This window comes from Lacerta agilis, chromosome 2 (genome assembly GCF_009819535.1).
Source record: "Lacerta agilis isolate rLacAgi1 chromosome 2, rLacAgi1.pri, whole genome shotgun sequence".
In the NCBI taxonomy this organism is placed as follows: domain Eukaryota; kingdom Metazoa; phylum Chordata; class Lepidosauria; order Squamata; family Lacertidae; genus Lacerta; species Lacerta agilis.
The window spans coordinates 8,904,064-8,914,022 of record NC_046313.1 but is presented as its reverse complement, the minus strand read 5'-3'; the positions used below and the strand labels follow the sequence as shown (position 1 = coordinate 8,914,022).

Here is a 9,959-nt window from a genome sequence, read left to right as displayed (position 1 = left end):
TGAGGGACATTGGACCGGCCCCCTGCTGAAAAAGTTTGCTGGCCCCTTATCTAATCTGTGTTCTACAGGAATAATAATCCAGAGCTGAAGCAGACCTTGTGAAAACTAATTTCCCCCTCCCACATTGGTAAAGAGTAAATTCAATTAACTGTGGGTGTAGCCATGAAAACATGCAATTTAAATGTTTGGTCACACCTTGAAACCGAGCAAATGGGTCAGCTGAGCCTGCAATTATTTTCGTCCAATGGGAGGAAGGCTTAGTGGCTGGCGCCCTAGGAAGGGACGCAGAAGATTTGTCTCCTGCACTGAAGTACTGGATGGCCTGGGGCTTTCCTCCTCCTCCTCAGCTTATGCTTCTCACTACTTTTATGTTTGTCACTTCAGCTCTGCTTTCGCGAAGCTATAAAGTGAACAGGCTGCAGATTCATGAAGCTTAATCCAAACAGCTCTGTTGAAGACAGATCTGAGTTAATGGTTATCCACAGTTACCTTTCCTCTGCTCTTTCCGGTCCACGATTTAAAGCGCTGTATCCGACTGCCTCACCCTTCTCTCTCTCTCTGGAACTTTCCCCACAAAAACCCACTCTCTACAGCTCAATCGGAGTTCACATCAATCCACGGAAAACCCGAATAGACGTTTGCTCCGATTCAGCTTTAAAGAGCAAATTTTCGCCGGGAACGCTCGGGGCACAAAACCACTCGCTCGGACATGGTAAAGTGCTGGCCTCTGCCTGGAAAGAGGGGCAAATGGTTAGTGTGAATAAGCCTCCTCTCCTAGGCATGGAATGATTTGCTGCCACCTCAGGTATTGTACGCTGCTATCACAGGCTGGCCCCTTCTGGTGCCTGGCATTTGGATATGGCTAATGCTCCCTTCCAGAACAGGTTGAATGTGAGGGAGCCTGCAGGAAGAAAGCATCATGGCCGAACCATATTTATAGCGTGTCCTTCATACAAAAATCACAGGGCAGAAATACATAAAAACGAAGCAAAATGGTAGTACTATTAAAACATGCATAGTAAACATGAATTCCATACAAATCAGCAGCAGGATATACCTCACCCTTCCCCTATGCATCCATGCCTCTTTGTCATTTGCATTTATCCTTGTTGTTCCTATTGTTTTGTTAGCTGCCTTGAAGCACTGCCTAGCCTGTCTAGATGTGAATGTGAATTTCTATAAAGAACAGTTAACAGTTAAATTTTGTTGCCTGACCTTTGGGAGACTTAAGCCCAGGCATATAAAGGAGGTGGGAGTTGAATGGCAATGAGATGCAAAAATTACATCCAGTGATCATCAGAGCTTAAAGATATGTTAAACGGGTCCACCTTTGACCTTTTATGTTGGCTGATAATGGATGGTTGTTTACATGATTGTATTATCACTTGTAAGGGGTCAGGTCACTGCCTGCCAGTTGGCCAAACTGCGGGAGGCAGTGAAAGATAGGTGTGCCTGGCGTGCTCTGGTCCATGGGGTCACGAAGAGTTGGACACGACTGAACGACTGAACAACAACAACAACAACAACAACAACAAGGGGTCAGTTACAGGTGGGTAGCCGTGTTGGTCTGCCATAGTCGAAACAAAATAGAAAATTCTTTCCAGTAGCACCTTAGAGACCAACTGAGTTTGTTCTTGGTATGAGCTTTCGTGTGCATGCACACTTCTTCAGATACACTGAAACAGAAGCCACCAGATCCTTAAATATAGTGAGGGAGTGGGGAGCACAGCGCCACCCGCAACTGGAGTGTTTATGCCAGGAAGATCCAACCCTTTTGGGTCCAGGGTCACATTTGGGAATCAAAGAAACTGTCATGCGTGGTCATAACCAGGATTTATGATGGCGGGGGATGACACCCACCTGCCATCATCCTCTGTCTGGCTCTGCCTAGCAGATTCGGAATGAAATGTCTCATTGACAGTTGTTTTAAATTGCTTTCTTTTGACCCCAAGTGCTCAGAATAATCTGTCAAAATCTTTCCACAATTTCTACTTTAGTTAAGTATTTTTATTTACTCACTTGATTTAGTGGGGGCAGCTGCCCCCCATTCCCCCCCCCCCCGGCTATCCCCATGCTGTCATGGACAGCACAGAACACATGTTTCAAAGAAGAAAATCTGGCGATGCTCAGAACCCCACCTGCTCCCCCCCAAAACCCAGGCAAAACACCTCTACCCAACAAATAAAACACAGACAAAAAAAAAGGTAGGTAGTACCCGACAAGAAACAGAGTTCCCCAAACAAGCAACCAAAAAGGGAAAATCGCTCATTTAGAAAAAAGAAAAAAAAGTTGAGCAGGAAAGCAAACATATAGTAGCCAACCCCTAGGGGCTGAAGTCTCACTCCTCCCATAAAATGTTTGAGGTGGCTGCCCCCCAAAGTTGATGGGTGTGTGTGTGTGCTGTGTCTTGCAATCAATTATACGAGGCAGGGCTTACCTGCCCCCCCTTCCCATATTTTAATAAATAAGTTGGCACCTCTGAAAGCAGATATCTCTAGGCACCAATTAGGGGGCACCTGCGGATGCCATTGTGCCCACAGGAACCATACCGGGGACCCTCAATTCAAGTTGTGCCTCTGTCTCACCTGTCTTTGTGTAAATAAACTCAAATGTTACAAAATGCCCATAAGCCTTCCATGAGTGAACTCCTTCCAAGGGGAACCGAACCTGGATGAATGTGACAACCCTGCAACTTCTCGGGGCTTGGAGATGTAGGGTGCACATGACTATATGCCAAAGGTTTCTTCCGAAATCTGTGGGACTTAAAAGCGCTTAATACGAGCTATGAAGGAATTGTGTTTCTGCTATGAACAGATTTGGCTAGAGGCTCGTGTTTTCCTTCAAAGCTGAGAGGGAGGGGTGCCTCCCCCTCTTCTCCCCCTGTTAATTTGAGAAGGGCACGTGCGCATATATATTTGCATTGTTTGATCTCTAGTGTCATCCATATTTTATTTTTTTTACTGTTATCCGCTTCATCTCAGAAAATCCTCCCCCCTCGGACCAAAGAGTTTTGGAAGAACTCTTTGAAAGCTGCTTCTTGCATGAGCTCCCAGACACTCCTCCCCAAAGCTGGCAGGGGGATCAATGAGCTTCTCAGCCCTGCCAGATCGATGGTTGCATTCATGTGTCGGTGCCGGGACAGAGGCCCGCTTGCACTCGGCTCACAGAGTGGCGCCACAGATGAATCCTCCTTCAGAGCCGTCTGCGCACAGCCAGTGTTTATGAAAGAAGGGAGGGGGGGAGTCTCCTGGAAATAGTGCAGAAAATGAATTTGGCGCAAGAGGATGCGCCACCGTGCTCAATCCCTGGCTCACACACAAATTGGGCAGTGCGGTGCTACCCTCCAAATTGCCAGGGCAACCCATAAATTCATTGGCAGGAAGAGAATTGAGCACCTGCCTCTGCCTCCCCGACTTTCCAAAATGCTGACCAAGTTCAGGAGAGAAACGAACCAACCATAGGAAAGGCAGGTCAACCGAGCAGCGATATTCCTCATGCGACAAAATGGCAGCTGTCGTACAATAGCCTGGTTGTGCGAAATGGCTGTCACAGGTACGCCCTCCTGGGCATAGTTTTCTTATCAGGGCAAACATATTTGCTTTAATTGTCCTAAAGATCTAAGAAGAGTCCAGCCGGCTGGAATAAAACTTATTCTGTTTTCTACCAGTGGGCCACCAGACAAGGGTTTCTGGACAGCTTAGAAGCAGGATATAAAGGCAGCTGGTTCCCCTGTTATTTGTCTCTTGTGCCTGGTATTCTTCTCTTGAGCATGGAGGTTCTACACCATGAGGCCAGTTGCTGTAGCATAGCGATTGGAAATAAAGGTAAAGGTAAGGTCTCCAGTCATGTCCGACTCTGGGGTTACAGCGCTCATCCCACGTTACTGGCCGAGGGAGCCGGCGTACAGCTTCGGGGTCATGTGGCCAGCATGATTAAGCTGCTTCTTGCAAACCAGAGCAGCGCACAAAAACGCCATTTACCTTCCCGCCGGAGCGGTCCCTATTTATCTACTTGCACTTTGACGTGCTTTCAAACTGCTAGGTGGGCAGGAGCAGGGACCGAGCAACGGGAGCTCACCCTGTTGCAGGGATTCGAACTGCCGACCTTCTGATCAGGAAGTCTTAGGCACAGTGGTTTAAGCCACTGAGCCACCTGGGTCCCTATTGGAAATAGCGATTGGAAATAGCTGGGTCCAAATCTGGACTCAGCATCCATGAAGCACACTCAGGAAGTCATTATTTGCCTGGGCCACCATGCCATGCTTCATCCTCTTCCTGTTAAACAGAGAGAAGGAATCTGTTACCTTCCAGCTGTTGTTAAACTCCAACTCCTATCTGCCCCGGCCAGCATGGCCAATGGTCAGGCATGGGAGGTTGGACGGCCATCTGTCATGTATGATCTAGCTTAGATTCCTGTATTGCAGGGGGTAGGATCCTGAGGACCCCTTCCTACAAGTCGATCTTGAATTTGTAGTCTAGCAACATCCAGGTTCCCACTCCCTGTTCTTAATGTCCGGGACTGCCTCTAAAAGGGTTTGTTCTGCCAGATTCCACAATGTCACAGAAGACTATATATATATATATATATATATATATATATATATATATATATATATGAGAATTTATTAAAAAAATTAAAACAACAAGTACAAAATACAACAAAACAATACATAACACTACAAAACTACAAAAAACCAAAATAACAAAATTAAACACAAAAATACAAAAATCTTAACAAACACTTATTAAACTATCCTTATCATATTCCTCACATTGTTTAGGGACCTCCTCACATCCTCTCTTCTGCATTCATTTCTTTAGTAATTTTATAACATTATAAAATCATCGTTCTCATCTAATCTTAATCCATATACACATTATAAACTCGTCGTTCTCATCTATTCTTATTCCTTATGAAAAATGAGTATAAAATATTTCTATCTACTTCTAATATCCTATCTTAATCTAACTAATAACATTACTGTAGCCTTATATGTCCTCTGATTTCAATTTCAAATATCAATCTTTTCACGTCGTTTCAAATAGTCTTTAAATTTCTTCCAATCCTCCTGCACCGTTTCTTCCCTCTGGTCTCGGAGTTTCGCGGTCAGTTCTGCGAGTTCCATGTATTCAATCATCTTCATTTGCCAGTCTTCCACTGTTGGTAGTTCTTCAGTTTTCCAGTTTTTAGCTATTAAAATCCTAGCAGCTGTTGTGGCATACATAAAGAATGTTCTATCTTTGTTGGAGATTTCATAGTTGGTCATGCCCAGCAGAAAGACCTCTGGTTTCTTACTAAATGTGTTTTTCAACACCTTTTTAAGCTCATTATAAATCTTTTCCCAGAAGTCCTTTACCTTTGGGCACATCCACCACATATGAAAGAAGGTACCTTCTACTTGCTTACACTTCCAGCATTTATTACACAAACCATGATACATCTTAGCTAACTTAACTGGAGTTAAATACCATCTATAAATCATTTTCATGATGTTTTCCCTTAACATATCACAGAAGACTATTGGCACTTATAGAATAGCCTCTTGAAATGTAACTTTCTATATGGAAAGCTTTCCTATATGGAAAGGATGAATCCCAAACCGGAATTAAGATTGCCGGAAAAAATATCAACAACCTCAGATATGCTGATGATACTACCTTGATGGCAGAAAGTGAAGAGGAATTAAAGAACCTTTTAATGAGGGTGAAAGAGGAGAGCGCAAAATATGGTCTGAAGCTCAACATCAAAAAAACTAAGATCATGGCCACTGGTCCCATCACCTCCTGGCAAATAGAATGGGAAGAAATGGAGGCAGTGAGAGATTTCACTTTCTTGGGTTCCACGATCACTGCAGATGGTGACAGCAGTCACGAAATTAGAAGACGCCTGCTTATTGGGAGAAAAGCAATGACAAACCTAGACAGCATCTTAAAAAGCAAAGACATCACCTTGCCGACAAAGGTCCGTATAGTTAAAGCTATGGTTTTCCCAGTAGTAATGTACGGAAGTGAGAGCTGGACCATCAAGAAGGCTGATCGCCAAAGAATTGGTGCTTTTGAATTATGGTGCTGGAGGAGACTCTTGAGAGTCCCATGGACTGCAAGAAGATCAAACCTATCCATTCTCAAAGAAATCAGCCCTGAGTGCTCAATAGAAGGACAGATCCTGAAGTTGAGGCTCCAGTACTTGGGCCACCTCATGAGAAGAGAAGACTCCCTAGAAAAGACCCTGATGTTGGGAAAGATGGAGGGCACAAGAAGAAGGGGACGACAGAGGATGAGATGGTTGGACAGTGTTCTTGAAGCGACTGGCATGAGTTTGGCCAAACTGCGAGAGGCAGTGAAGGATAGGCGTGATTTGCGTGCTCTGGTCCATGGGGTCACGAAGAGTCGGACACGACTGAACGACTGAACAACAACAACATATGGAAAGCTTCTGGTGTAAGTCCAGTAGACTGTTGTGGGTGTTTTGCTTTTAACCATTTGACACTCCATTAAAAAAAAAAATCTGCCACCAAAGGGCAGCATAATCATTGCTATTTTGAAGAGAGTAATGAACGCAGTCTAATGAGTTTCTGAAAACTGTATTTTGTTATGCGCCACATCGATGACAGCCTTGCCTTCAGATCAGTAAAAGTTGGCAACCAGGCACCAACCTGAGTCCTAAACGTGGGGCTGGAGGCAAATAACATTTGACTCACACTGCGTTGGGCAGAGGAAACAGCAGTGCAGTTGAAACAAAAACAAAAGCAAGGTCTGGTGGGGAAAATAATATTTTCTAGCCATAGCCCATGGTTTCGGTGACATCTACTGGTCAGGTTTAAAACTGGCTCTGAACAATTGAACGTACAGTATCTGTACCGATTCCTTTTTGTTTATACATTGTGGAACTTGAGTCAAGAAAAATAAAGGGGTGGGGGGAAAGAAACAGAGAATGCCTGAAACAGAAGGTCAGCATTTGTTTTTGTTTTTAGTAAGACATTTTTTGGGAACAGTTTATTAAAGCAACCAAGAGGAAATAAGCTGAACACTTCTGGAAATAAAGTGATGCAAGACAAGCCAGCAGTTTGCTTCCCTGCCCTTCAGGAGCACCCACTTTAGACAAATGTTTTTTTCTTCCTTTCCTTAGCCGACGCGGCGCCTCAAGGACAAAACCAAGAGGTTGGAGAAAGAGGGAACCAAAAGTAGTTTCAGGCACAAATAAAAAGGCACAAACGTTTTAAGGATAAACTGGAAAAGGTTCTCGGGAGAAGGTGATCTTCTCCCGCTTAAAACCATCCGCACCAACTCTTCATAGTTAATCCAGCCAGGGCCATCTTAAGCCTATCTGGTGCCATGGTGCAGGGATCCCTTCGGCGTCCCCCACGCCCACCTTTCCCTCTGGATAAAGGTGGGCGTTCCGTGTGGATCCCTTCCACGGGGACCCCTCGGGCTCCTTCCCGGCTGCCCCGCGCCCTCCTCCAGTCCTGTGCAGCGGCAGGCAAGAGAAGCGCTCTGGCGACCAATTGCGGCACCGAGAGGAGGGGTGGCCGCCGGAGATCCTGGGCAGGGCACGCACACCAGCCGAAGAGGGACAGACAGAGGGAGGGAGGGCTGATCGCTGCGTGCCCGGCTCACCACCACCGATCGCCTCCTCCTGCCTTCTCCCTGGCGGCGGGCAGGCTGCCGCCCCTATCGAGCCACCGACATGGCCCCCGGACCTCTTCCCTGGCGCCCTCCAGAATGGGGTGCCGTGGTTCCCCGCACCACTAGCCTCTATGGCTAAGACGCCCCTGAATGCAGCCATTACTGTCTTCATGGCCAGCCACAAGCATCTCTACTTCTTCCTTGGTCATCTTTTTTTTTTCCTTATCAAGTATCAAAGGTTTGTTCCAATAATGAACAAGGACATGTGTCTGATAAATGTTACAAACCTCTAGTCATCTTCTGTTTCTCCCCTCCCTCCTTCACCCATTTAAGTTTGGAAACTGAAAAACTAGGTGGTTTGTTGCTGCTTGGGACAATGGAACTCCCAGGGCTTTTGGTCACAGATGGGTGTACACAAAACACAGGCAGAATGGTCAGTCCACTTCCACTTTATCTGTCTGGACGAGCCATTCCTGGTCTGGTTGGCACCATCATGGGATTGGATGGAGATCTCATCATAGGTGGCCCTGGCATCATTGGCATATGTGTCCTCCCATGGGCGGCCTCAATACTGGAGCAGGGCCGACTGGCATCATTCCCGGGGGTGGTGGGCCCATCATTGGCATTATTGGAGGGCCACCCATGTGGGGTGCTGGCATCATACCAGGCCGTGGAGGACCCGGGATATTAGGTGGTGGTGGTATCATAGCTCCTCCTGGAGGTGGCGCAGAGAATGGAGTAGGTGGAATTTTGCCTTGCTGAAATGCAGCCGTTGTTTTGTCAGTCAGGCTCTGTGCTTGTTCTTCCATCCATTTTTGATAGTACAGGTGAAACTCGAAAAATTAGAATATTGTGGAAAAGTCCATTTATGTAAGCAATTGTTTTCATTAGCTACTGGAGTTTAATATATGCAATAGACTCATGACATGCAAAGTGAGATATGTCAAGCCTTTGTTTGCTATAATTGTGATGGTTATGGCACGCAGCTGATGTAAACCCCAAAGTTGAAATTGTTAATTTGGGGTTCTCATCAGCTGTACGCCATAATCATCACAATTATAACAAATAAAGGCTTGACATATCTCGCTTTACATGTCATGAGTCTATCTCATATAGTAGTTTCACCTTTTAAGTTGAATTACTGAAAGAAATGAACCTTACCACAATATTCTAATTTTTCGAGTTTCACCTGTAGTCTTTCACATTTTCTTTATGTTTCCTACCACTGCAATGGGTTTTCCTCACAGATGGAGAGTCATGGGTCAGGTAAGTATCACAGTAATCACAATAAAACTTGGGCATGTTGCTCGCTAGCGATGCACTACCGGCCACGCAAAATCTTCCTTGGTCATCTTCTCCCCATGGGTGACAAGCACATGGCGTATCTCCGCTCCCATGACTGTCCTGTTGCCCTCCTTGTCGAAGACACCTTCAGCCCCTCCACATAATCCTCAAAGCAGCCTTGATCCTTGTTCTTGGCAATGGTTTGCATCACAGGCAGGAACTGCTCAAAGCTCAGGGTCTTCACATTCATCGCTCTTAGGGTTCCCCAGAACTTTCATGACTTCAGCATTGGTAGGATTCTGGCCCAGGGCTCTCATGACATCGCCACACTGGCTGTACAGGATCTTGCCATCTCCAGTTCTGTAAGCCTCCTTGAGCTCAGCGGTCTGATATTCCGAGAAGTCACACATGAGTCCGGCTGCTCGCAGTTCGTCTCGCCTGGTGCTCTCACGCTTCCCAGACAGTGTGGTGTGGTGGTTAAGAGCAGTAGACTCGTAATCTGGTGAACCGGGTTCGCGCCTCCGCTCCTCCACATGCAGCTGCTGGGTGACCTTGGGCCAGTCACACTTCTCTGAAGTCTCTCAGCCCCACTCACCTCACAGAGTGTTTGTTGTGGGGGAGGAAGGGAAAGGAGAATGTTAGCCGCTTTGAGACTCCTTCGGGTAGTGATAAAGCGAGATATCAATCAAACTCTTCTTCTTCCGCCCTGAACGTGTGCAAAATCTTTCTGCTGGTTGGGCTCTGAGGTCAGCAAGCAGGCACTTGCCCTGGATGGGCTGTCGTGTAGCAAAAATGGATCGACCGACGGTCAGCATTTGTGTAGTTGCAGAGAACGAATAACACAGCAGCACAGCGCAGAGATAACACCTTCCGTTTGACATCCTGACGTCGCTGAACACCCGGCTCCACGTTCGGCCTGAATAGTGGGGTGCCCTCAAGAAAAGATTGAGGGGGCCCAGAGAGCCTCAGCTCCCTGGAGCTGGTGCCTGTGAGCCCCCTTCACTTCCCTCTTTGAAATCACCCCCACTGCTTTACAGCAGTTCAACACAG

The 9,959-nt window shown here is 46.4% G+C and overlaps 2 protein-coding genes across 2 annotated transcripts; both read right to left on the bottom strand.

The window, feature by feature from the left end:
• Positions 1-654: 654 nt before the first annotated feature.
• Positions 655-9,319, bottom strand: LOC117043023 (myosin light polypeptide 6-like). Its single transcript, XM_033142646.1, is given in 5 exon segments — positions 655-731; positions 7,753-7,825; positions 8,951-9,052; positions 9,055-9,157; positions 9,159-9,319. Coding segments are annotated over 5 exon segments (516 nt in total).
• Positions 8,142-8,957, bottom strand: LOC117040624 (U1 small nuclear ribonucleoprotein C-like). The gene is made up of 2 exons (XM_033138484.1): positions 8,820-8,957; positions 8,142-8,449 (listed from the first exon to the last, which is right to left on the bottom strand). The coding sequence occupies exons 1-2, from the start codon at positions 8,925-8,927 to the stop codon at positions 8,159-8,161; spliced, it is 399 nt and encodes a 132-aa protein (XP_032994375.1). The 5' UTR covers positions 8,928-8,957; the 3' UTR covers positions 8,142-8,158.
• Positions 9,320-9,959: the final 640 nt, after the last annotated feature.